The sequence below is a fragment of the Acomys minous genome (genome assembly GCF_964271855.1).
Source record: "Acomys minous genome assembly, chromosome: 5".
Lineage (NCBI taxonomy): Eukaryota > Metazoa > Chordata > Mammalia > Rodentia > Muridae > Acomys > Acomys minous.
Genome location: NC_140494.1, coordinates 116,779,890 through 116,807,864, shown reverse-complemented (window position 1 = coordinate 116,807,864; position 27,975 = coordinate 116,779,890). Strand labels below are relative to the sequence as shown.

The 27,975-nt window shown below is 49.2% G+C and overlaps 1 protein-coding gene across 2 annotated transcripts; it reads left to right on the top strand.

Annotated features, from left to right (window-relative positions):
- The first annotated feature begins 368 nt into the window (after positions 1 to 368).
- Positions 369 to 27,354, top strand: SCAMP5 (secretory carrier membrane protein 5). Of its 2 annotated transcripts, none has more exons than XM_084782975.1 (7): positions 369 to 514; positions 15,825 to 15,880; positions 16,662 to 16,790; positions 21,181 to 21,337; positions 22,241 to 22,342; positions 22,726 to 22,843; positions 24,812 to 27,354. In XM_084782975.1, exons 2-7 carry the CDS (start codon positions 15,874 to 15,876, stop codon positions 25,004 to 25,006), a joined length of 708 nt encoding a protein of 235 aa, XP_084639101.1. In that variant the 5' UTR covers positions 369 to 514; positions 15,825 to 15,873; the 3' UTR covers positions 25,007 to 27,354. The 2 variants fall into 2 exon arrangements, with proteins under 2 accessions (XP_084639101.1, XP_084639102.1); XM_084782976.1 differs by lacking the exon at positions 369 to 514 and adding an exon at positions 845 to 946.
- The last annotated feature ends 621 nt before the right edge of the window (positions 27,355 to 27,975 follow it).

Here is a 27,975-nt window from a genome sequence, read left to right as displayed (position 1 = left end):
GCACAAGTAATCTTAAATCACTGAGCTGTTTCTTACTCTTTCCTGGTACATCCCAGAGGTCCCTGAGATTGGTATGGTGGCTATTCTCCCTACTTTACAGATTTGGAAGCTGAGGCGCTGGTTGCTGGCACTAGAGCCTCCATCTCTGCGTCTCTCCCTTTTATGCACTTTCTATGCTCTTGTCCCCAAGGTGCCGCCCACCTTCCACCTGGTTGAGGCAAGGCCGAAGATCTAGCACCTTGGACAGCTCCTGCATGATTATGGGGGCGACTGCGCCTTCCTTCTCGCGAGTGTTAGTGGAGCAGCCCTACAAGCAGAGTAGGAGTCTCGCGAGAGTGGTTGCAGCAGGCCAGGCGGCGCGGGAGCGCGCGGGGCCCGCCTCGGACGCGCGCACACGCTCCCCGCCCCCATTCCGGGAGCCGCTCGCGGCCGGCTCCGCGCCTGATCGCCCGGTGCAGCGCAGCTCAGCGCGGCGCTACGGGACTGCCTTTCTTCAGCTGAGCGGTCAGGACTGGTGAGTCCTGGGCCTGGAGACCCGAGGAGGGCTCTGCAGGGAAGCTGCGAGCTGGGCTGGAGAGGCGTTAGCAGCTCCAGTTTTTTGCCTTCAGAGCGTCCCTTTTCATTTAAGGGGGTAGGCCGATCTGCTGGAGAGGTGGGGAGTCGAGGTGACCTTTCCTGTTTGGGGCGGTGAAGAGAGCTCCCTGGGCACCCCTAAACCCTCCTCCCCAACCCCTGTTTTCTCATCCCCTGTCCCCGCAGAGGGAGCCCGGGATTTGGGTGACGTCAGACCCTTGGATGCTGGAGCCTGAGCCTTGGGCCCTCCACCCCACAAAACCCCAGTTCCATCTGGCATTCCCTGGAAACCAGCCGCCTCCTTTTGGGGTGGTGCATATGGCCGGTTGGAGCTGGGAGCGACTAGAATGGAGTAACTGTGGTATCACAAAAGGTGCCTGCAGGTGGATCCAAGTTGTACTTACTCCTGGGAGACCGACCTTTGTACCGCGGGTCTGAACAGCCTGATTTCGGAGGAGGGGGATGGGTGCACCGGCTTGGGTCCGGATACCATCTCAGGCTTTGGGTAGTGGGATGGAGGTGCCGGATGTAGCGCATCCAGTTGGCACCAATGGGTCACGAGGAAGGCGGGGAGATGTGTATAAAGCAATCCCTGTCCTTGCCTTGAGGTTCTCCTGATCTGGATGCTGTGGGAGCCAAGTGAGACTAGGACTGAGAATTGCCTGTCAAAAAGGCCTCTTAAACCTGCGATGTCCAGGCTTGAAGAGATCAGCAAAAGCCAGGGCTGGAGACAGAGCCAAGAGGCAGGAGCTGTCGGGAGGGGACTTCTGGAGGGTGGGATTCGGAAGGAGGCAGAAGCAAGAGCGGACATCACAGGGTGGTGGGATGGGCAAAGTTCAGACGTGGGCATGAAGCTCAGCTGCCCCACCCCCAGCCTGTCCGTGGTGTGTGTGTGGGAGGGATAGTCTAGAGAAATTTGCAATCTGTGGTTTATCCATTATGTCTTCACCGTCAGGACTGTGAAAGAGGGCACGGCTGGCAGGCAGAGAGGTTTTGCTTGGGGTTACTTGTTTGGGTTTTCTGGGAACTTGGGAAACACAGGGGGCCGATTCTCCGTGCCTGAGAGAGAGGACCTTGTGATGGATGGGCCACACAAGATGGAGTGTTAGTGGAGAGGGTTAGGAGCCCTGGGCCCTGTGGCTCTTTCTTTCTTTTAAAAATTGTATTTATTTCATAAGTACGGGTGTTTTGCCTGCAAGTATGTGCACCATTGTGTGCAGTGGCCTCAGACAACAGCGTGGAAATCACCAGGGACTGGAGTTACAAATGGTTGTGAGCTGCCCATGTGGGTACTGGGCATTGGGTCCTCTGGAAGAGCAGCTAGTGGTCTTAGACACTGAGCCATCTCTCCAGCCCCAGTGTTTCTTTAGTGACCCCACCCCCCGCTGGTCACTGCTGAACAAGTTGATACCCCTCTCTGGGTATCTTTCTGCTAACACTTCCTCCAGGGACAAAATAATTGGAGTAAAAGCGACCTCCCTTGCGTAAGTGTCTCGTTCTAGTTTAGAAGAGCCCTCTGAGCTCTTCCTTTTCCTTCTTCCTCTCCTGCCCATCTGGCCTCCTCCCCACCATTTCCTCTCCATGCTCCACTTCCTGCCTTGCTGTCAGTCTGGGGTCTGAGAGGTTCCTGAAGGAAGTGTGACGGGGCTGGGTTCACAGAAGTGCTGGTCTTTGCCTGTTTAGGGGAAGGGCTCAGTCTACCGGCTCTCATCCCTCTGCGGGATAGCCAGAGTCTTAAGCACGAAATATGGTTGACTGTGCTCAGTGTCGGGTCTTTCTGGCCCAGTCTGGAACCTTTTCTCCAGCATGGACCTGATTTTTCTCTACTCTAGGACCTGCCTTCACCTCCCCACTCCCGCCTCCCCCAACTTCATACTGAAGAGTGGAACAAATGAGTGGGTTCAACCTCCAGATTGTATGGAGCCCCCAGTAGTTGGGAGGGTGAGGCAGGAGGATTGCTTGGAAACTTAAGATCAGCCTGGGCTACTGATCCAGGCTCTATATCAAAACAAAACAGCGTCGGCCTGTGAGAGACGGATGCAGATGCTGATGCTGATACTGGATGAATGCGCTAAGCACCAGTGGCTGCTTTAGAATGGATGCAGTGGGATGCAGATCAGGTTCACAGAGGAGGTGTGGGAAGGTGAGAGAAGGCGATAGGCTGCTGGTGTGGGGGTCCCTGGGGTGGCTAGACACGATATTCTGCATAAAGTTGTGGGTATAGAAACTTCAGCCTGTGGTAGAGAAACGGTACCGGAGAGGGGGCTTTGTGGCTGATGGGCACGAAGTTTGGAATGCCAGGTGCAGGATTTGCAGGAGAGTGTGCAGCCAGGCTTCACGAATTTCTTCTGTCTACTGTGGACTTTATTTTTACTATTGCAGCCACATGAAGGAATTGAATGAATTACAGTCTGGGCTTCTTAAACAACAACCTTCAGGTTCTATCGGGTCAGCTGTGATGGAGCGTGCCTGGTAGCCTCAGCAGCTGGGAGGCTGAAGCGGGGTTGCTGGCGTTTCAAGGCCAATTTGGCCTGAATAGTGAGCGAGTTTCAGGCCACCCGGGACTGCCCAGCAAGAGCCTGTGTCAAAACAAACTAAACCGAAGCAAAACAAAATGTCAGGTTATATTTCGTGTCTTATTTGATAATATGTTTTATTAAGCCCACGATTTTCATGAGCAATGTAACATCCTCTGCCCCACTCCCCAATTTGAAAAGATTCTCACCTGAAGAACAAATTGCTAATTCTCCATCTAAGAACTTCAGCTATTAAAGCCGTTGGTTTCTTTCATCCTTCACCCTAAGGAAAAGGTAGCTTTTCCTTAAGGACAAAGGACCCTGCAGACTCTGATTTCTGTGATCTTAGCCTCCTGCAGCCCATACCTTTAGCAGCAAACCACACTTCTGTCCTGGATCACTCATGGGACTTTTTGACTCCTGTCACTCTGGGCTTACCTTTGAGAGATAATTTGGGGTCTGTGATAAGGGTCTGGCTGGAGTCAGAATGAGGGGCACATCCTCCTTGAGGCTACTATAATTTTTATTTATTGATTTTGGGTTTTTCAAGACAGGGTTTTTCTGTGTAGCCCTTGCTGTCCTAGACTGGTTTTGTAGACCAGGCTGGCCTCGAACTCAACAGAGAGATCCACCTGCCTCAGCCTCCCAAGTGCTAGGATTAAAGGCGTGCGCTGCCACCACCCAGCTGAGGCTCCTATAATTTAATTTTTACTCTCCCTTCCCTACTTGTCTTCCTCATTTTTCTGGGGGACGTTATTGCAGAAGCAGGCTCTCATCCCACATCCTTTTGGGGGAAGGCAGTGCCCCCATCAGCCACCCTGTCTTGTTATCATTGGCATTTGGTCACTTACGCAGTTTTGAATTCTTCCCTGCCCACAGGGACTTACCTGTTCTGGGTTTCAGGGCTAGAGATGGAACATGAGGTCTTCCGACACCTCTGTTTTCTCTGTGGCATGAGCAGCGCCCCTTCTGTGTCCTTGGGCTCCTTGTCCTCGACCACTGGGCCATTTTGCCTGTGCTCCCTCCCCAGGAGCACAGATCCCAGTTCTAGATGCTACACTCAGACTCTAGAAAAGCCCTGGGGACGGTCAGACCAGGGCCGTCTGACTCTGCTTCCAGCAGGGCGTCCTGTCTTAGTCATCGCCCTACGCCATCTAAGAAGCCTAGAAACCATCCCTCGTTTTCATCTGCTCTCCAGTCTGTTCCACGAGAGGAATCTTCCAACCTGGACTGTGTTCCTAAAGTCCTTACTCGGGTAGAGAGAGGGTCATCAGGGTGTGCTACGGGAGATGGAGCCATACCTCTGGGCCTGCTTCTCGCCCTGTCCACTTGTTCACATTTAAATTTTATGTACATGGGTCTTTCTGTCTGCATATGTGTCTGTGTCCCACGTCCATGCCCGGTGGCCTTTGGAGGCCAGAAGAGGGTGTTTGATCCCCTAAACTGGAGTTAGAGATGGTTGTGAGCTGCCATGTGGAGGCTGGGCATTCAACTTGGTCCTCTGGAAGAGCTGCCAGTGCTCTTAACATCTGTATTATCTGTCTCTCCTTCCCTTCTTCCCTCCCTCCTTTCCTTCCTTCCTTCCTTTCTTTTGAGACTAGATCTCATACTGTAGGCCAGGCTCCTGTCCTACCCATGCTGATCTTCCTGCCTGAGCTTCTTAAATCCCAGGATTATAGACATGTACTACCACGCTGGGCATTTTTCATGCATCTCTCGAATTCTAGTAGGGAGGGTCCTTGTGGAAAGCCCTACTCTGCTGTGGATTGTGACCCTTTGTGTCTCCCAAGGCACCTGTCCATCATCCTGCTTTCTGTGATATCTTCCTCCTGGTTTGTAAATGTAGCTAAGTTTCCCTGACCTAGAAAAAGGCTTTCTATCCCAGTGCCATCGCTGTGATAGTTTTGCTCATTTATTGCGACAGGGTCTCATACTGTGTAGCCCAGGCTTGACTTAGCCTCTCTTTATTTGGCTGGTGATTGGGGGCAGTGTATGCAACGTCTTCCCTGTAGCCCAGGCTGGCCTCTAACTCACTATGCAGCCGATAATGACCTGAAACTGATCCTCTTGCCTCTACTGCCCAAGTGCTGGCATTACAGGTGTGTTCCACCACACCCCTTCTATGGGGTGTTGGGAGATTGAACCCTGGACTTTGTGCATGCAAAGAGCTTCAGCCCCAGCCCTTGTCTTGTTTGGTTTTGATATGGGATCTTTCCTTAGCCCAAGCTGGCTTCCTGCTTTCTCCTCCCAAATGCTGCTATGATAGGCATGTGCCATCAGGCCCGGATTTCCTTGTCTTAAAGATTTTATTTCTGATTATGTGTGGGTGGGTGTGTCTGCCTGTGGGTATGTGCACGTGTGTGTGCAGGGCCTGTGGAGGCCAGAGGTGTCGGATCCCCTGGAGCTGGATTTAACCACCTGATTTTCCTTTAACCTCTTAAGCCATCCCTTCAGCTCCTAGACTTACTTCTTCTCATAGTTTCCTACTTGATTGGCAGCATGGCTTTTACTCTGCCACTTCCTTGAAGCTGTGACCTACTGACTTTAGGTCAGCCTCTGTCACTCCTCACTGCTCCATAGCTATGGCCATTGTTGACCTAGTTGGTTGGTCATTAAAAAGATTCAGATAGATCTATACTCATTAATAGGAAAGGTTTTTTTTTTCCTTCTTTAAAAATATTTTCTTGCCAGGCATGGTGGCACATACCTGTAAACCCAGCACTCTGGGAGGTAGAGGCAGGTGGATCTCTGTGAGTTTGAGAACAGCCTGGTCTACAGAGTGAGTCCAGGACAGCCAAGGCTACACAGAGAAACCCTGTCTCGGAAAACAAAACAAAACAACAACAAAAAAACCCCAGCAAAATACAATCATTTTTCTTGGCTGGAGAGGAGGTGTAGTTAAGAGTGCTGGCTGCTCTTCCAGAGGTTCTGGGTTCACTTCCCAGCACCACATGGTGGCTCACAACCATCTGTAACTTCAGTTCCAGGGGCTCCAATGCCTCTTTGGATTGTGGCACGTACCAGGCATATAGCTGTTGTACATACATACCTGCAGGCAAATTACTTACACACATAAATTCATTAAAGTATATTTTTATGGACTGGGATGGCTCAGTGATTAAGAGCACTGGTGGCTCTTCCAAAGGACGTGTGTTCAGCTCCCAGGACCCACATAAAATCATCTGTTATCCTAGTTCCAGGGGATCTGACGCTCTCCTCTGGCCTTCATGGGCCCTGCACACACATGGTGCATAGACATACGTGTAGGCAAAAGTACTCAAATACATTATATAAATCTTTTTGAAAAAAATTTTAAAAGAATTATTATGTATACAATGTTCTGCCTGTATATGTGCCTGTCCTCCAGAACAGGGCACCAGATCTCATTATAGATGGTTGTGAGCCACAATGTGGTTGCTGGGAATTGAACTCAGGACCTCTGAAAGAGCAGCCAGTGCTCTTAACCTCTGAACCCTCTCTCCAGCCCTTGAAATATTGATTGATGATTGATTTCTTTTGTGTGCATGTATGTGCTACAGAATACTTATGGAGTCAGAAGACAATTTTCAGGAATCAATTTATATCTACCATGTGAGTCCCAGGGAACTCAGATTGTCAGGCTTGGTGACAAGTGCCTTTACCTGATGAGCCGTCATATCACACCTCTTTTATTTTTATTTATTTTTGTTTGTTTTGGTTTTTCAAGACAGGGTTTTTGGCTGTCCTGGAGCTCACTTTGTAGACCAGGCTGGCCTGGAACTCAGTGATCCATCTGCCTCTGCCTCCCGAGTGCTGGGATTAAAGGTGTGTGCCACCACACCCGGTCTCTCTTATTTTTTTAAGAAAGATTTATTTATTACATGTACAGTGTTGTGTGTGTGTGTGTGTAAGAAGAGGACACTGGATCTCATATAGCTGGTTGTGAGCCACCATGTGGTTGCTAGGAATTGAACTCAAGACCTCTGGAAGAACAGCTAGTGCTCTTAAATGCTGAGCCATCTCTCCAGCCCCCGACCCCACACCTCTTTTTTTTTTTTTAATTCCTTTCCTTTCTTTCTTTTCTTTTCTGAAGCAGAGTTAAGATTTATATTTATTTTACTTTTGTTTATCTTTACATTACATTTATTCCCATGCAGTACAGTCTTGTTTCTTCAGAGAGACCTTTTCTCTTCCTTTACTGCCTTAGGAACAGTTTGTTCCTCTTCAGTGTGGCAGGGGAGCTTATATATGGTTGAACCAGCCATGAGATCTGTGTGGACAATGGTGCATCTTGGGTGTTTTGCTTGATTGGCTATGTTCGACATCCAAAGAATCTGGAATCCTTAGGCTCTGCATTATTTCTCTCTACGTAGCCTTGCTTGACTTGGAACTAACTGTAGACCGGGCTGGCCTTGAACTCACAGAGATCGGCTTGCTTCTGCCTCCAGAGTGCTGCTTAGGTTAAAGGCATTTGTACCACGCCCCGCCTCTTCTGCTTTATTATCTGCCTGCTCTCTCCCCCTCCCTCCTTTTTTCTCACTCCTTCCCTCCCTCCCTCCTCCCTTCTTTTTTTTTGAGGCCCTCCCAAGTGCGAGGATTACACGAGTGAGCTTCTTATGCTCTTCTTATTTGAAAGATTTATTCTTTTCAATTATGTGTATATGTCTGTGCACGGGTATGCACATGTGAGCATAGGTGCCCTTGGAGGCCAGAGTACGTCTAGAGTTACTCAAGGTTCTAAGCTTTCTGATGTGGGTGCTGGGAATCAAACTCACGTCTCCTGCAAGAACAATGCCTGCTCTTAATTGTTGAGTCCTTTTTCCAGCACCACTGCCACAGGTAGCTCAAGATGTCCTCAAACTCAAAACATAGCCCAAGGATGACCTTGAACTTCCTGAAGCTCCTGCCTATGCCTCCCAGGTGCTGGTATTAAAGTATGAGTCACCAAATCTGGCTTAAAAAACCCATTCGCTTTGGGCCACTGATCCTGTGTCCAGTCCCAATTACTGTCCTGGGCACACCTACTGACTCTACCACTGTATCTTCAGAATGGCACTCCTTGCTTTAAAAAAAAAAAAAAAACCCAAAGATTTATTTATTATGTATACAACATTCTGCCTGCATGTGTACCTGCTTGCCAGAAAACGGCAGTAGATACCATTATGGATGGTTCTGAGCCACCATGTGGTTGCTGGAAATTGAACTCAGGACCTATGGTAGAGTAGCCAGTGCTCTTAACCTCTGAGCCATCTCTCCAGCCCCACTCACTGATATTTTAAAGGTACAGCTTTGAGATAACTTGTTACTTTTCAGTTATGTAAGCCCTTGATAGCTTGGGCAGTTTCACAGGTGTTCTTAAAGTGAACACAAAGGTTTGAAGCTACTGACTTTGTGATTTTGTGGGGTATTTTAGCTCAAAGTAGTAGTGAACCATTTTCACAGGTCTTCTCACACCACTTACAGAAAGAACAAAGTTATAGTTTATTAAGAAAGGTAAGCAGGACTCGGTAGCTCACGCCTGTAATCCCAGCACTTGGGGAGGCAGAGGCAGGTGGATCTTTGTGAGTTTAAGGCCAGCCTGGTCTAAAAAGTGAGTCCAGGACAGTCAGGTCTACACAGAGAAACCTTGTCTTGAAAAACCAAAATGAAGAAGGAGGAAGAAGAGGAGGAGGAGGAGGAACAAGAGGAAGAAGAAGAGAAGAAAGGATTTTATCATAGCCCTAAGCACGAGCATTAAGAAAGAGGGACACTTAGGGAAAGCATAGTCCACACCCTGGGTATAGGCTTCTCAGGAGAGCTGCACTGAAACACTTTTATAAGATGTTGTTGAGTGGGGCCAGAGAGATGATGGCTCACTGGCTGCTCTTCAGGAGAAGGACCTGGGTTTGATTCCCAGCACCCACATGACTGCTGTGACTCTAGTCCTAGGTATCTGATGCCCTCTTCTGGCCTCTACAGGCATTGCATGCATAGGGTATGTAAATATACTTACAGACACCACCCTCCAAAATGTTGAGTAGAAAAAATTGGATTATGAGAATTCCAGGCCAACTAGAGCTACATGGTAAGACTCTTGTCTCAAAAAAATTATATTGTGCTGTAGCATGTTTAATCTCATTTTTGTGATGTATAGACAGCTATACATTAAAATGAAGGCTAGGAGTTTGGCTCAAGAGTAGAGTCCTTGCCTAGTGTACATGAGGTCCAGCGTTCAATCCCTGGTGCTGAGAGGCCTAAAGGCAGTTTGTTTATTTGTTTGTTTGTTTGTTTGTTTGTTTTTCAAGACAGGGTTTCTCTGTGTAGTCTTGGCTGTCCTAGACTCACTTTGTAGTCCAGGCTGGCCTCGAACTCACAGCGATCCTCCTGCCTCTGCCTCCCGAGTGCTGGGATTAAAGGCGTGCGCCACCACGCCCGGCCACCTAAAGGCAGTTTAAAGAGTGGCTCATGAGAAAGTATTTTTTGGGAGGGTTTTAATTTTAAAGATTATTTAATTAATTTTGTTTTTTGTTTTCTGAGACAGGGTTTCTTTGTGTAGCCTTGGCTGACCTGAACTCACGTTGTTGACCAGGCTGGCCTCAAACTCACAGCAATCCACTAGCCTCTGCCTCCAAGTGCTGGGATTAAAGGCATACACCACCACTGCCCGGCATTTATTTTGTTTTTTGAGACAGTGTTTTTCTCTGTCACCCTGGTTGTCCTGGACTGGTTCTGTAGACTAGGCTGGCCTCAAATTCACAGAGATCTGCCTGCCTCTGCCTCCCAAATGCTGGGATTACAGGTGTGCACCACCACACCCATCTGGTTTTTTATTTTTAATTTTAGGCACTTAAAAATATTGTTGGGGGGTCAGATGGAAGGTGATGGGGAGAGACTGGGAGGGAAATGAGGGTCAGAATTTGAAAAGTATAAATATATAAAATCTCACTGAGCTCAAGCAATAAAAAAATTCTATCTATATCTGTGGGAAGATGTGGGGTCGGAGGACAATCTTGTGGAGTCAGTTCTTTTCCACCTTTATGAGGGGTCTGGGACTGGAACACAGGCTGCAAGGCTTGCTTGGCAGCACTTTTACCCACTGAGTGTCTTCAACCTGGTTCTTTTTTTTTTTGAGATAAGTTTGCATGATAGTCCAGGTTGTCCTCAAACTCCTAATCCTCTGGCTTTTATGTCCCAAGTACTAGGTTTAAAAGTATGTGCCCTTCAAACTTTGGCTTTGCTCTTAAAGAGATATATTTCTTAGGAGGGGGAAATCAGTGTTCCCCAGGAATGAGCCTCTACTTGGTTATCTGATACCAAGTCAGCCCTGAACACAGGTACTTATGGACAAGAGTAAACATACTCAGCAGGCTGCTGTGTTTACATAGTTACACATGTTATATACACACATGGGAATAATTTTAAAAATCCATGAACATGATGGGGAGTGGGGAGGGGGAATAATGTAAAAATAGTTCTCATATATGAAATTCCAAAAAGAAAAGAAAAAACCATTTTTACCCCAGTCTCTACCTCTCATCTTGTATAATGGGATTTCAAGTATTAGCCTTAAGTCTGGCTGTCTGGGATCCAGAGATTGAACTCAGCTCTTCAGGCTCCTGTGGCTAGTGTTTTCACCCACTCAGCTGTCTCCCCAACCCTCAAAGTTATTTGTTTATTTATGATAAAGAATTTTAGCTCTCTGGCTATATTAAAAAAAATATCCAGAACCGGGTGGTGGTGGCGCACACCTTTAATCCCAGCACTTGGGAGGCAGAAGCAGGTGGATCTCTGTGAGTTTGAGGCCAGCCTGGTCTGCAAAGGGAGTCCAGGACAACCAAGGCTACACAGAGAAACCCTTCTTGAAACAACAACAACAAAACCAACAAAAACCAACAAAAAAAATCTGAGTTGGGTCTGTTGGTGAACGTCTTGTCATCTCATTACACATTCAGGCAGGACTGTCGTGAGCTAGCCACGGATACATACTGAGTTCTAAGCTAGGCTTGGATACATTGTGATACCCTGTCTTAGACCAACCAAACAAACCCAAAGTTGACAGAGAGTTTTTGTTGCTTTTACAAGGGCAAAGTCTTTCATTGTGTCCCATGATTTTAAGAGCAAAACCAGACTTGGCCCTTGGCCTTGAAGAAAGGGATAACCCCCCATTTACTTTTCACCCCTCCCCACCTTTTAATAATATTTTAGCTATGTGTACATACGCGTGTCTGTGTACGGGTGTGTGCGTGCATGTGGGTACATGTGCTCAAGGAGACCAGAAGGTGTTGTGTTCCGGGTGGTTGTGAGCCGCCTGGGAACTGAACTTGGGTCCCCTTCAACAGCAGTAAGTGCTCTAAACCACTGAGCCATCGCTCCAGCCTCTAGCAACCCTTTTTGTCTTGTCTTTCCTCTTTCCACTTGAAGCCTTCAAGGAATAAGCGACGCCATTGCTCTTATGGCCTCCTCTGGTTTCCCTCACTCCCTTTGTCCAGCTAGGTCCTATTTCACCTTCAAGTATTCAGATCTGATAAAGCTTCCTCTGTGGAGCCCTTGTTGGCACCGCCAGTAGGTGCCATGGAGGTGTTCTGATGCCCACACTTTCCGTGTTTACTGTCCCAGAGGTCTTAGGTGGTGGTGTAATTGCTCGCTCGCTGAGTGCCCTGCGCTTGCCTCCTTCCAGTGAGCACAGTTTCAGAGGGAGCATGAGGTGACTCCTGCTGCATCCCAAGGCCACACGCTTGCCTGCATCTGCTTCTTTCCGCCTATTGAGTTCATGGCTTGTTTCACCTACTGGCACCAGAGCCCCCAAAATCCTCTCCCCTTTTTCGGTTCTCCTTTGCCCCAATCAACTACCACCTTTAATTTTAATTTTTTTGTTCTTGTAAATTTGACTCAGTATCTTATGTAAGTACATCTATGCGGAAGTTGCCATTTTGTGAACTCTGTTTTAAGTAACTAACCCCGTTCGTTGTGAGTCAGGGCCTTTGGTAGTTCAGGTTGGTCTTGAACTCCGGATCCTACAGCTTCCGTCTCTTTATTGCTGGCACTACAGGCATGCGCAACCATGCTTGGCTCATACTTACTTTGAGACTAAACCTTTTTTGGCAACATTATTACACAGATTATGTGTCCTTCTGTGCACACAGTGCCTTTTTATTCTGTTATCATGAATGCTAAGTTTAATCATTTGGTCTGCCAGATTCTCTCATTTTAGGAATATCTTTTCTCTCTCAAAATTAGTAAGCAGTCTGAAATTTGACACTCACGCTGTTGCTTTTCCATAGCAACCTTCACACGGTGGTTTTAGTAGCCAAGCAACCCCTGCCTATGTCTGTTGTTATGTAGGGGTTACAGAGTGGAAATTGTGTGTGTGTGTGTGTGTGTGTGTGTTGTATATTGGTGTGTGTGTGAACACATGTGCCCGTGGGAGTTCATGCAGAGGCCAGAGGAGGTTAGCAGGTGTCTTGTTTCAGCACGCTCCACTTTATTCCCTTGAGACAAGATTCCTACCTGGAATTTGCTGGGTTTTGGCTAGGCTGGCTGGCAGGTCCCAGTGATTTGATGCTAACAGCAGTGGGTTACAGGGGCATGTAGCCATATCCAGCTTTTTTTTTTTTTTAATTTTTTTTAGATTTACTTATTTATTATGTATAGTGTTGTATCTGCATGTACACCTGCAGGCCAGAAGAGGGCATCAGATCCCGCTATAGATGGTTGAGAGCCACCATGTGGTTGCTGGGAATTGAAGTCAGGACCTCTGGAAGAGCAGTCTTAACATCTGAGCCATCTCTCTAGCCCCATATCCAGCTTTTTAATTTAAGCACTGGGGATTCAAATTCAGGTCTCTCAAGTTTGCACAGAAAGCCACTGAGTGAAGGGTGGTTTCTGAAAACTCCATCTTTCCTTCTGCTTTATCAAAAGAACTTAGCAGTGACTCAGTGGTAATAACCCTGGCTGCTCTTCCAGAGGACCTGGGCTTGATTCCCAGCACCCACACGGTGGCTCCGAACCATCCATCACTTCAGTTCCAGGGAATCCAGTGCCCTCTTCTGTCTGGTACTGCACACAATGTGGTGTAGTCAGACAAAACACTTAGATACATAAGATAATGCACATTAAAAAAAAAAATAGAAAAAAGGGACTTTGTCTTCCCCTCCCCCTTTTTAGGTGCTGATGATTAGACCCAGGGCCTTGCTCATCCTATTTGTTTTGAAGAAAGACTTAGTTTTCGTTTGTGGGTCTTAATGGTTTGCCTGTGTGCATTTATGTGTCCTGGATACCATGTGCCTGCCTGGTGACTACAGAGGTCAGAAAAGGACGTTGATTCCCTTGGAAATGGAGTTACAGACAGTTTTGAGCTGTAACGTCTCTGCTGGGAACTAAACCTGGGTTTTCTGCAAGAGAAGCCAGTGCTCTTAACTACTGAGGCATCTCTCTAGCCCTTCCCCCCCCTTAAAATGTTTACATTGATTTAGTATGTGCACATGCGCATAGACATACAAGCCTCGTGGAATACTTGTGAGAATTAGAACAGTCTGTGGGAGTCATGTCTCTCCTTTCACTATGCGGGGAGGTGAGGGCCTTGGAGTTAAGCTCAGGTCGTCAGGCTTGGTCTCAGCACTTTATCTACTAAGGCATCTTGCCTGCCCCAGCCTTGGACACTGTAATCATGTGCTCCACCACTGAGCTGTGTCCAAGGTCCCTTATACTCCTCCTGCTTCAGCAGCTTGGTGCTGAGGTCACACAAGGCATGTGGCACCATGCCTGGCAGACCGGTTCACTCAGTGCTTTGTAACCCACTGTTGACATTTATTCACGTTTTCCGTTCTATTTAGGAACTTCCCACCAAACTAAAAAGTTAAAAGGATAATGCAGGGTGCCATGTGTCTTCACTCAGATGGATTCATTGTTAGCACTTGCTCCCTAATCAGGCTTGCTGGCAGTCGCTTCTGTCCACTGAGCTATCTTGCCCAGCCCTGTGTCCTCACATTTGACATCTCAGATTAAATTTAAAATCAGAACAGAACTTTTAGATAAATATCAGTCAAGCTTTGAAAATACTACATCGCCTTTGCACTTGACTATTGGTCATTTTCTGGTCTCGATTACATACATCCACTCAGGGTCCCGTCTTAGCAGGTTGATTGCACGCTGGCTTTCTTGGCCTTAAGTAATGACTTTAATGCATGTGCCGGCCAGGCTTCTGCTGAATTACTGACCTCCAAATGCTGGCATGAAGCCCTGCCCGGCAGTCTTCCCACGGAGCCCATGACACAGCCCGTCTTCCCTGGGCCCTCATACATGCTTCTGGTCGTGGGCCATCATCCCCTGCCCAGGAGTCTTAAGTGGCCGGGAGTCTGCTTGATAGCTTCCATCCTTTGATTCTGCAGATCCCTCTCCAGGTCCCTTGTAACTTGCCTCTTAGTCGTCTCAGGAATCCCAGTCTCACTGTGGTGGCCCAGGCTGGCCTTGAGCCTGCAGTCATCCACAGCACCCTGACTGTCCTGGAACTCACTCTGTAGACCTGGGTGCTCTTGAACTCACAGATCTGCCTACCTCTGACTCCCAAGTGCTGGGATTGAAGGAGTGCGCCACCACTGCCTACACTTGATGGGAGGAAGGGCAGATTAGTCTGTGCAGGGCCAGAGAACGGGGTGTCCTTTCCTAGCCTTCCTTGAGTTTTCTTCCCGTCTGTTTATTTATTACTGTGTGTGCTACATGTGGTCTGAGGCCATGTCTTGGGAGTCAGTTCTCTTCTCCCACTGTGGGTTCCAGGGATCTAACTAAAGCCATCAGCTGCAGGCAGCCTTTACCCGGCTGAGTTGTCCCATTAGCCCTGGGTGGGGTTTTGTGAGGCTAGACTTTGGGCCTCGAGGCAAAAGGCGGTTCTAGTTTCATTTCTGTAGCTGTTACAAAACAGCCTGCCCGCCTGAGGCTGGTGGCGTATGCCTTTAATCTCAGTATTCCCGAGACACAGGCAGGTGGGATCTCTGAGCTGTAGAAGGCCTGGTCTAGTGTAGTGGGCACCAGGCCAGCCAGGGATGGATAATGAGACCCTGTCTCAAAATACAACCACAACACAAAACATGCTGGCCCAGAGTGACTTAGGGGGGGCAAGACTTGATTATGCCTATAGGTCTAGGTCATGGTCTGAACCGAAGGGAAGTCGAGGCAGGAACTTAAGCAGCTAGTGACATCCCATCCGTAGTCAGGACAAGAGAGAAGGACGCATAGATGCTTCACTTCTACAGGCCAGGATCATCTGCCCAGGAATGGTGGTCCTCCCACACCAGTCAACAGTCAAGGTAGTCTCTCACAGCCATGTGCGTAGACTTTGATCTAGGCAACTGAAGCTCTTTTCCCAGGCGGTTCTAGATTGCGGCAAGTTAACATTTAAAACTAACTAGTGAGGGACTGGAGAGATGGCTCAGAGGTGAAGAGCACTGGCTGCTCTTCCGAAGGTCCCAAGTTCAATTCCCAGCAACTGTACGGTGGCTCACAACCATCTATGATGAGATTTGGTGCCCCCTTCTGGTGTGCAGGTGTACATAGGGGCACAATACTATATATACAATAAATAAATAAATAGATCTTTAAAAAACAAACAAACAAAACCTAACTAGCATGGTGAAATAGCTTAGAAGGATGTGGCCGGTTCCTGTCGATGAAGAGCTGCCCCGTTGGGGTTCATTCCACAGTGTCAGGCCTCAGCGTGTGATGCAAAGCTGCGGGCGACAGCGCTCTGATCCTCAGGCTCATCTAGTTTTTCTTTCCTTCTAGGTCAGGACAAAGAGGTGTGTGTACAGGCTACTGAGCTGGCTGGTCCATCATGGCGGGTAAGGAGAGGTGGGCCCTGTTGGGGTGGACACAAACAGAAGCAGAAAGTAGCCGGCCCTTGTCCCAGCCTTCAGAAGTCTTGCTTTCTGTATGCACTCTTGACGCCTGGTTTCTTACCACCTACCTCCACTGCGGCTTGTCTGAGAGCTTCACAGCACCATCTAGCCCTGTGTTAGAGTTTGAGCCTGGGGACCGGAGCTGAGCATCCTGACGGCTCTTATCCCCCAGCTAACCAAGTAGCTGCATGGGTGGCCTCTGCCCATTTCCTGATGTTACCGTTGGACTTTGAGGCTTTTCCCTCTGGTTTCTAAAGGCTCAGAGGTACATGGTGCCAAAGCTGGAGGGAACTTTGAAGGAACAGGAAGCCCAGATTCCACTCGTGAGCAACTGAGGTCTGCAGAGGGGCAGTGAGTGTGAGCCACGAATGATACGGTGGAGGCCAGGACTCACATCTCCAGACTCCCACTCTCACCCATGCTGTAGAATATGCTCCCTGCTGTAGAGAGCACCTCACCCCGACGGCAGCTTTTACACTTTTTGGGTTCTTTTGAGAGATGCTGTTTTAGCATCTTTGGTTTCTTTGGGACTATCTTGGCTGATTCAGGAAGTAGACACAGTTGGGTGGAGGTAGCAAAGCAGCAAGGGCACAGGGCCAGGAGGAGATAGGATCTATAGGAAGCCCAGCCAGGAATGGAGGGGCATACAGCACCTATAGGGCCAAGAAAGGAGGCCATGGGAGACATCCCCACGGTGATACCCTGCTCTGTATCTCGCCCACAGAGAAAGTGAACAACTTCCCACCGTTGCCCAAATTCATCCCACTGAAGCCATGTTTCTACCAAGACTTCGAGGCTGACATCCCCCCTCAGCATCTCAGCTTGACCAAGCGCCTCTACTACCTCTGGATATGTGAGTGCTGTGGGGATGAGGGAATCGGCTAGCCTTGGGGAGGGGTGCTTGCACATCCTGCTTTCCAACTGCAGCATCTGCACAGCCTGAGAAGTCTTTCCCCCTGCTGGTCCCCGGCGAGCTCCCTTTCACTGGCCAGTTGCCCACCTGGGTCTTGGTTTCTTCCATGTTGGCCTCTCTTTTCTTCCCCTTCTTGTTCTGTCTTTTGTTCACAGAGCCTCTGAGTGGAGTTTCTTTTTGCAGTGTTATTTCTCCTTTTGCTTCCCTACGCCTTCCCACTGGAGTACTTTTCCAGGGAACCTGTGCTGGCTGCCAAGACTCTGGGTTTGGAGGAGAGCTCTTCCTTTAAAGCCTCATGCTTCTTGATGTGTTGCTCAAAGAGAAGGGCATTCAGCTGGGGGTTGGGAGACATGGAATCCAGTTTGTTCTACTTCCCAAAGTAGCAGGTTCTCTATTGCGGAAAGAGAGTGTGGCTTATCGACAGTTACGGTTGTAGCTGTATGGCACAGGGTTCTAATGCTCTGAAGATTTAAGACTGAGAATTTAGAGGTGCCTGTGTGTCGTGGTCTGAGGCATGGTAGTGGAATGAGTGTGTCATCAGGGTCATCAGAAGATCCTGCTAAGGCACATGAGGTGGAGACAAGCTGTCGTGTGACTGCACTTGGCATCTGTTATAGGCGACACTGCCTTGACTCACATCGGTTTTTTGTTTGGTTGGTTTTTTGAAATAGAGTTTCTCTGTATAGCTTTGGCTGTCCTGGACTCACTTTGTAGACCAGGCTGGCCTCGAACTCACAGAGATCTACCTGCCTCTGCCTCCCGAGTGCTGGGATTAAAGGCGTGCACCACCACTGCCTGGCCCTCGACTCACATCTTGCTTTCAGCTGTGTCAGGAAGACAGTGAAGAAGGCTGTCTTGGGCTACTGAGTTATCTCAGTTTGTAAAGGTGGAGTGAACGTGCTTGGTCCACAAGCCTGGTAACCTGCGTTCAATACCTGGAACCCATGTAAAATGTGGTAGCGCATGCCTGTAATCCCAGTACAAGGCAAGGTGGGAGGCAGAGACAGGACACACGCAGCACCTGGAAGCTAGGAAGGCTGGTTAAGATGGAGGACAAAGTGCAGGAACAAGAGCGGCTCTGTCTTAGCAAGTTTGACGTAAAGAATGGCTCCTGAAAGTTGTCCTCTGACCTCTAGATGTGCACTATGGCAAGTATGGACATAAACAAAGGCTCATACACATGTAAGAGAAAGAGAGGGGGAGAATGTGTGGGGGAGACAGATGGGCACGCGCACACACACACACACACACACACACACACACACGGCGGGGGGGGGGGGAGAGAAACAAAAATTAAGTAAACAAAAATTACCATCTTTACAACAGGCTCTTCATGAGACACTTAGTAGTAGCAGAGGGTCGGGCTCTGTTCTGTGACCTGCCATGGCCTACGGGCATAGAGCAGTCACCTGCTCTACTCTCTAACATGAGAGGAGGAGGAGTTGGATAGATGTGAGCAGCCTATAGATGTTGGAACAAAAATGAAATTACACTTGGTGGCTTCTGGTTTTCCTATTAAATAAGGAGGAGGCTTAGCAGTTAAAGAGTACCATCTGCTCTTCAGAGGACCAGGGTTCAATTCCCAACACTGAGTGGAAGCTCGCTGCTGTTCCAGGCCCTCTTCTGGCCTCCACAGGCATGAATATGCATGAGGTACACAGGTAGGTAGTTATACATGCAAGCAGAATACCCATACACATACACAATAAAAAAATAAAGGTTAAAAATTAAAAAATCAATATATATCTATATGGAAGAGGACCAAGGGTGGGGGTTGGGGGAAGGCAAGGATGCTACACCCAGCTACCTAGGTCTCTGAGGCATGTACAGGGTCACCGGAAGTTCCTTGCAGGAACTTCTGGTCCTTTCATGCTTCTATGGCAACACCTTTTTTCCTTAGGGGCATTCAGTTCAGGTAAAGATGTGTATTACAGTCATTCTGGGTTAATGCCATCTGTAATCCCAGCACTTAGGAGGCTGAGACTCATGGGTCTCTGTGAGTTCAGGGCCAGCCTGGTCTGCGTAGTAAGTTCTAGGTCAACCAGGTTCATACAGTGAGAATCTGTCTCGAAAGAAAAAAAAGAAGAAAGAGAAAGACCAGGCCAAAGTGGTGGCTTCCCCGCCTCCGATCAGCCACGTGAGACAGCCTACCAGGTTCACGGCCAGCATGACACTGTTCACTGCAGACCCAGGAGCACATGCACACACACAGACAGAAAAAAAAAGAATTGTAGACTCTAAACTGGACAAGGAGAAGAGGAAGGACAAAATGCTTCATTGCTGGAGGAGTACTGGCTGAGTCGGGGGGTATCCATCGCAAAGACGGAGAGAAGAATTACAACATCAACACTAGAGCAAGTGAGCTAGAGATGGGAGAGCCTGGGAAGAGTGATGCTGCCAGTGTGTGAATGGGTAGTGTCTTTCCTGGGTGAAGAGCAAGTACAGGCCGGCAGGACAGAGCAGCAGGTAAAGAGGCTTGCTGGGAACAGCCTGAGTTTAATCCCTAGAGCCCACGTAGTGGAAGGAAAGAACCAGCTCAGAGTTGGGGATGCAAATTGTCCTCTGACTTTCACATGTGCATCTTGGCAGACATAGTTACACACACATGAATTTGGTGGTGTTGTTTTGGTTTTTTTTAAAGAACAAACAAAATCAGTAAGAACAGCAAAGCTCTAGGAAACTTAGCAGCAATGAACAGGAATGGAGGAAACACCTGAAATATACAAGCAAGAAGTGTCCATAGTTGTCCCTGGGGCCCTGAGATGGTGTATCTACAGAGGTGACATGGTGATCAGGCTGGGGCAGAGTTAGGGGAGCATTCTCCCTGGCTCCGGGCTCCTGGAGCTCTGCCACATGAGAAGGTCTGTCTAGAAGCTGGATTTAAGGGCTATAAATACTTCCTTAAGTCCTTGTTAGATGCCTGCCTGTCAGGTGCTTTGAGATCCAGAGATGAGCAGAGTGAGGTGCTCGACTGAGGCCAGGATGGAGCCCACCTTCCTTTGTTGGCCTGGCAGATCTTTGGGGACTGAGCTAGGGTTTTCTGCAGCCCAAAGCCCTAGGTGGATGTTACTGCCGATGCCTGTTGTCTAATCTGTAGAGTGACGAGTCCTTAGACCTCCGCTGGCTGTGACTGGTGATATTATGAGTCCTAGGATTGCCTAGGGGAGGTGAGAAAGAGGAAGCGGAGTCTGAACCTCACCACTGAGGGGTTTCTAGTCTGGGTGATGGGTTGGAATTACTTTATTTGGGGAACCACAGAGCAGCCCAGACCTGCAGGTCAGAGGAAAGGAGGAAGACATCTTGGAGGAAGAAGGGTCGTAGTCTCAGAAATGGATTCCAGAAGGATGAGCTCTGAGCCATTGTAGTCTGCCCACATTGAAGTACCAGGCAGGTGGGTGGCCTAGTGGTTTGAAGACATGTTTCCTGGCTTTTTTTATTTTTATTTTTTAATTATGTATACAGTGTTAATGCCTGCACATACACCTGCAGGTCAAAAGAGGGCACCAGATCACGTTATAGATGGTTGTGAGCCACCAGGTGGTTGCTGGGAATTGAACTCAGGACCTCTGGAAGAGCAGTCGGTGCACTTAACCTCTGAGTCATCTTTCCAGCTCTGTTTTTTGGTCTTTTTCTCCCTCGCTTTTATGTCCGTACTTCATAAGAAAAAGATGTAAGATGGATCTCTTGCCTTGGGTGTGTGTGTTTTTTATGTGGGTCTAGAGGACCAAGGACTGAGTTGTGGTCTTGTGGATGGAATCCCAACCTCTTGCACGCTAAGTCCAGTTCTAACACTGAATTACACCCCACCCCCACCGCCACCCGCACTCCTACCCCAGAGGCCTTTCTTCCCAGGACAGGACTCTGAGGCACTGAGATCTTCCAGGGGGCTTGCTGGGCAGAAGCGCTGCGTTCTTGCTCTGGAGACTCTTGGTTGTTGGGATTTCTCAGATTGCTAGGGATGGGTTGGGGAAGGGTTAACCCAAGCTTCCAGCTTTCTCTCTTATAGTCTGTATTCTCTCTCTCTCTCTCTCTCTCTGTGTGTGTGTGTGTGTGTGTGTGTGTGTGTGTGTGTGTGTGTGTGTGTGTATGTGTCTTATGTATGGCTTGTGGGTATCCCCCCTGCTCCATGTGTTTGTACTTATGCATGTATGTTCATGTGTGTGATCTTGCTGCTTGTCTGTGTTGTTGCCATGTATTTGGTTATGAGTCTTTATGGAATACCGGGCGTGTGGCTTTATATCTGGACACTCACATATCTCTGTATGGACTTTGGTGTCTTTTGTGTACCTGGTGTCTGTCTCTATGTGTGCATGTGCTCCTGGGTCTGCAGTGAACAGCGTCACGCTGGCCGTGAACCTGGTGGGCTGTCTCGCGTGGCTGATCGGAGGCGGGGGAGCCACCAACTTTGGCCTCGCCTTTCTCTGGCTCATCCTCTTCACACCTTGCTCCTACGTCTGCTGGTTTCGGCCCATTTACAAGGCCTTCAAGTAAGTTGTTGGTGCTGACCCCAGCTCTGAATACTATTCCCCAAAGTGTCTGTTATTTTCCTTGTTCACCTTTGACTGGACTGTCAGGTGGGGCTTGGACTCCTGGGAGTTCCAGGCTGGGCTGAGAGGGTTGGGCCCAGTGGGACTCTTCTTAGGTCCTTCCTTTTTCATTCTACCTTCTTGTCAAATTTTGCCATATGGGTCTGTCTTGGTGGAGCTGTGCATCCTTTTACCAGTAGGGAACGACTGATTTGGTACACATGATTTGGTATCATGTGTCAGTGGAACCAGCCACCCAAGACCCACTAACGCTATTCAAGTGCCAATGATGTCATCCAACTCCATGCCAAAGGGAATACCTATCTATGTATTGATGGGGCTCGCTGTCTCGGTGCCAGTGAGTGTCCATCCAGTGCCAACTGGGATTTTCAGTTTTTGTGCCATTAGGACTGCACATAGCAACAAGCCATTCTTGCTGTCAGCAGAATAAACATTTCAGTGCCATGGAACCTTAAATTTCCTTGTCGATAGGACTAACCATTTATGCGCCAATTCGCTACTGTTGTGGTGTTGGTAAGGTATCTATTTTAGTGCCACTGAGACTTTGTTTCTGAGCCTATAGAGCCATCCACCCTGTTCCAGTCCCTTGATAATGGAGGTGCTTGTTTCTCCCACAATGGAGCCAGTAGGATCATCAGTCCATGTGCCATGGATGGCCCTTTCATGAGGCCATTCCCTTTTTTGCACACAGACCTAATTCATGGAAACCTGAGCTATGCGTGAAGGCTCTCACTTAAAGCCTTTAAATATCCTTGTCCTTTATACCCAGAGGAGCTGTGGGTTCACGAGTGCAGGGAAGCCCAGTGCCTCTGCCCAGGTGACAAGCCATCTTTTCTGCTACAGGACAGACAGCTCCTTCAGCTTCATGGCATTCTTCTTCACCTTCATGGCGCAGCTGGTCATCAGCATCATCCAGGCTGTGGGAATTCCAGGCTGGGGTGTCTGGTAAGAGGCAGAGGGCTGACCTGGCCTGGTAGGAGCAGCACTTGGGTTGTTGGCTTGCCCGGGTACTAAGATGCTTTGCTTTGCAGGGCACTGAGTGGCTTGTTGTGGCTAGAATGAAGGTTTGGGGGTGGTGGAGTAGTGCTACCATAGGACTCGAGGAAGAGGAGAGCTGGGAAGGGGTGTCTGGGTGGCCAAGGACTCTCAGACTTCATGGGAAACCCGGGGAGCTAAAGCCTGGCTCAGGAGCTCTGGGAGCATAGGCTGTGGAGTATCAGAAATATGGTCACTTGTGGCTCCTCCCGGTGACGATGAGATGACCCTTGGGATGGCTCCTGGGTTCCCTCTTCCTACTCCGTGGCCCCACATCCGGCTTCTTCCTACAGTGGCTGGATCGCCACCATCTCCTTCTTCGGGACAAACATTGGCTCAGCGGTGGTGATGCTCATTCCCACGGTCATGTTCACAGTTGTGGCTGTCTTTTCCTTCATCGCCCTTAGCATGGTATGTATGTGTCTAAAATCAAAGGTGGTGGGTGGCTTTGGGAGGACACGGTGATCTGTGTACCCCTCTTCCCCAAGACAGGGTTTCTCTGTAGCCTTGGCTGTGCTAGACTCCCTTTGTAGACCAGGCTGGCCTTCAACTCAAAGATCTTCTTGTCTCTGCCGCCCCAGTGCTGGGATTAAAGGCGTGCTCCACCGTGGGGTGGGGGGTGGGAGGGCGACTGTGATGTGAAACCATTCCTCCTCCAGCTTACAGGAGGATTGGGGAGGCTGAGGAGATGGTGGGTCATGTGTGCTTGCTACCTTAAGCATGAGAACTTGAGGGTGGATTTCCCGGAATCCACAGCCTGACATTGGCAGCAAGTGATCGCAACCCCAGAGCTGGGAGCAGAGCAGACACAGGCAGAGTCCAGTCAGAAGGCCAGCCAGTCTAGCTGGCAGGGCAAGCTTCAGATCCAGAGAGAGAGAGAGAGAGAGAGAGAGAGAGAGAGAGAGAGAGAGAGAGAGAGGGAGAGAGAGAGAGGGGCATTCTCTCAAAACACAAGGTAAAGGACGATGAACGGTGATAGCTGATGTTGACCTCTGGCCTCTAAAAGTACATGCATAGGCAAGTGCACCTCCTCCTGTGTTTGCATTCAGCACACACAGGTAGGGTGCTGAGGAACACCTCAGTGGGTAAAAGCTCTTGCAGTGTAGTGTAGATGTGAAGCTCAGTGTGTGACTACCTAGAACCCGTGTAAAGCAGGCACTAAGCGCGTGTGTAATCCCAGTGGGATGAGAAGTGGAGGCGGGAGCCCTGGTAGCCCAGCCAGCCGGCTGTGTACAGTGGCAAAAGAACAAGAAACCTTGTCTCAAACTAGGTGGAAGCCAAGAGCTGACACTGGAGGCTGTCCTCTGACACCTGAAGCCACATGAATGCAGGAGCATTTTTTTTAAAAAAGAACCCAGAAGTCTTCTGAGTAACTTACTCTGAGGTCTGATTTCTTTCACAGAAGAGTCCCATCTGTTTCATGAACAGCTATCCACCCATTTTTAAAAACTAGTTTATTATTATTTATTTATTGTTGGCTTTTTGAGACAGGTTTCTCTGTAGCCCTGGCTGTCCTGGAACTCATTCTTTAGACCAAGCTGGCCTCGAACTCAGATATGCCTGCCTATGCCTCCCAAGTGCTGGCTGGGATTAAAGGTGTGTGCCATCATACCCAGCTTTAACTTACTTACTAACCTTTTTACTTACTTAATTTATTTATTTATTTATTTATTTATTTATTTATTTTTGGTTTTTCGAGACAGAGTCTCTCTGTATAGCCTTGGCTGTCCTGGACTCACTTTGTAGACCAGGCTGGCCTCGAACTCACAGTGATCCGCCTGCCTCTGCCTCCCGAGTGTTGGGATTAAAGGCATGCGCCACCACACCCGGCCCCTTACTTTATTTTTATGTACACTTGGTGTTTGGCTTACATGTATCGCTGTGTAAAGGTATTGAATTTTCTGAAACTGGGGTTATAGATAGTGCTGAGCTGCCATGTGGTTGCTGGGAATTGAACCCAGGTCCTCTGGAAGAGCTGACAGTACTCTTAACCACTGAGCCATCTCTCCAGCCCCTGAATTTTTTATTTTTATTTTTCAAGGATAGGGCCTTTTCTTATCTTCCCCGCCCCCCCCCCTTTTTTTTTTTTTTTTTTTTTTTCAAGACAGGGTTTCTCTGTGTAGCCCTGACTGTCCTGGAACTTACTCTGTAGACCAGGCTGGCCTCTAACTCACAGTAGTCCACCTGGCTTTGCCTTCCAAGTGCTGGGATTAAAGGCGTGTGCCTCCACTGCCTGGCTTGTTCTTATCTTTTAGATAAGATTCAAACAGCCTCTTGAATCATGATTCTCCTGCCCCTTGAGGGATTGCAGGCATGCAACACCATGCCCCGTCTGCTTTCCTCTTTGATTAACCCTTCCTTATGATTTTGTTCCTACAGGTTCATAAGTTCTACCGGGGCAGCGGAGGCAGTTTCAGCAAAGCTCAGGAGGAATGGACCACCGGAGCCTGGAAGAACCCACATGTGCAGCAGGCAGCCCAGAATGCAGCCATGGGGGCTGCACAGGGTGCCATGAGTCAGCCGCAGACTCAGTATTCTGCCACCCCCAACTACACATACTCTAATGAGATGTGAGCCAGCCAAGCCCACCAGGAGGCAGGGCTGGGGGCCAGTGGGACAGGGGGCTCAAGCCACATCATCTGTGTGGTGACCAAGCAGGGTTCCCCCCTCCCTTTTCTCCTCCCCAACTTTGTACAAAGAATCAGAGTTATATATATATATATATGTATGTATGTATGTATGTATGTATATGTATATGTCTTTCCTCTGCCCCCATCTTTTGGGTCCTGCTCTTGGCACTCCAAGAGCTGCGGACTGCACAAGAAGTGTTCCTGTGACTGGTAGCTGAGTCCTTGTCCCCTTGTGAAATAATGTACAGTGGAGATCTCTTGTTGTGGTGCTAGATGTACGTTTAGAACTAAACCAGCCCCCTGTCCACCAGGTTGTCCCTCCTGACCCTGGCCCAGAGACTCCTCACAGGGCAGGGGGAGGCCTCGCAGAGAGCCTGGCACCCGGTGCGGAGTTAGGAGCCGAAGCTCTTTCTGACTTTGGTCCCATTGAGCAGCAACAGTATTTAGCGTTCATGGTGATAGGCAGGTTCTGGAGGATGGGACAGAGAGGATGTTTCCGTGCTCCCTGTAGTCCTCCCCCCAACCTCTTTCTCCCCTTGTTTCCACCTCACTGTTAGATTCTTTGTGCGCTCTCTTCCCTAGCTGGCTCTCCCAGAATCTTTCTCCTGCCCATGTTACCTCTTCTCTGTCTTCCTAAGGCTGAGTGTCTCAGTTATGTCTGCTTCCAAGACTGCCCAGATCCCCAAATCTGATCTGCTCCCCAGTTCCAGGACGCTGATGTGGGAACTGAGCCAGCCCTGATATGGAAGGGCACACAGCTTGGAGATGGAGAGCCCACTTAGTACTCAACACCAGAGAAAGGAAAAGCAGAGCTGGTCCCCGCGGTTCTGGAAGCCCTGGCCTGTGGAGGCTGACTTCTCCTTTTCCTTCTCCTGACCTCCCTTCCCTCCTTTCCTCCCTAGACCCAACCCTAGCTGCCCTGCATTTCCTGTGGATCTGGGGTGTAGGAGGCACATGCCGGGTGTAAAGGCCCTGCTGGAACAGTGGGTGCAGAGCCCATCATTGGCCCCTGGGGGAGGTGTGGCTGGCCCCAGCCCACAAGGGCTTCTAGGTATCTCAGAGTGACCACTGGACTCCTGGGAGGAGTAGCTATTGTCTCAGTGTGGCAGAAAGGCTAGAGCTCAGAGGGCCAGGGCTGAAGGGAGGATCGATCAGAAGAGAAGTCAAGTAGGGCCTTCCAGCCCACAGGGCGGATTCTGTGGAGATGCTCCTAGGCTCCGTTCAAGCTGCAAGCACAACATCCGGAATAGGATTCCTGACTGGCAGGGAGTTTAGTGGGATTGAGCCCCTCCCTCCCTCTTCCCTCCTCATTCAAGAGGACTGTGGGACTTGACTCCTGGCCCCCTCCCCTTAGTTCCGCTAGAACCCTCATCCCTCTCACGACTCATCTTAGTTCCCTGGGGCAGTCTCTTTCAAGCAGTGGGTGGACTTTGCCTGGTGGTGGATCCAGCTCTGTGTGAGGCCTGAGGTGAGTAGGCCTTACCAAGGAGCGGCTGCCTGTTTCTCACCTTTCAATAGAAACCCACCTGAGCCAGGTGGACTGGAAAACCAGACCCTGCTCAACCATTCCAGGGTGGTTCTCCTTGGAACCTAAGACCTGGGCAACAGGCCACTTTGAGCTTTGGTTTTCTTCTTCCTTGTAAGAAAAACCAAGAGACTCTGGAAAAGTCCCCTTCCTCGTGACCCCTTAGGCTTAGGTGATTCTCTCCCTTACTCTTCTCTCTCTGGAGAACAGTTGTCAGAGCCCCTGGTACCCTAAGAGATTCTAGGGCTAGGCTCTTCCTCTATTCCCCCCCCCCCCCCCGCCCTACTCCAGACTTCTGGCTCCCCTTCTCTTAGTCCTCTGGTAGATCCAGGAGGATTATGATCCAGCTGCCAGCCCAGCATTCACAAGCTGTTGGAAATTTCCTGCCTTTCCTCTTTCCTGGCTCAGACCTGTTGGCCGTGCCTGGCGCTGCCCTTGGGAAAGCCCGTTGCTAGTGTCTGGCCCCGCTGCTCAGGCCCTGGAATGCTGCATCTCCAGGCTACTATGCACTTTCATGTGGAGGGAACCAGGATGAGAAATGGGGCTGGGTACAGATGGTTTGGTATGGGGGTGGGAGGGCCCAGTGGGGTCTGGGGATCCTCCTGTCTATTGCCAGCCAGTGACCTGCTTTTGCATACTCCTGGTGCCCACTGCCCCTTGTTTCTGAGAGACACAAACTCTTCCCTAGCTGGCAGTTGACCTGCCTGAGCCAGTGTGTGTGTCTGTGGTAACTGGATGAACCATACATAATAAAGGGGATCAACTGACCCTGTCTATTCTGTTGTGTTGTCTTTGGGTCATAATGAAGCCTTGATGTGTGATGTGGAGCAGGCGTGTAGAATTGAGTAGATCTGTGATGCCAAAAAGCATGTACTCCCAGCACTCGGGAGGCAGAGGCAGGCGGATCGTTGAGTTCAAGGCTACACAGAGAAACTCTGTCTTAAGAAACTAATAATAATAATAATAATAATAATAATAATAATAATAATAATAATAGTGGATGTGGTGGCACATACCTTTAATTCCAGCCCTTGGGAGACAAGGACAGGTGGATCTCTGTTCGAGGCCAGCCTGGTCGACAAAGAGAGTTCCAGGACTGCCAGGGCTATTCCACAGAGAAAACCTAAAAAATAAAAAAATAAATCTTCAAGCTGGGCATGGTGGCACACGCCTTTGATCCCAGCACTTGGCAGGTGGATCTCTTGAGTTTGAGGCCAGCCTGGTCTACAAAGTGAGTCCAGGACAGCCAAGGCTACACAGAGAAACCCTGTCTCAAAAAGCAAAAGAGGATGGGGTAGAAGAAAAGGGAGGAGGAGGAGGAGGAGAATTAGAGTGATCTGTAACAGTGAGTGAGGGTAATGGTAGGACTAGAACACAGCCCCTCCCTC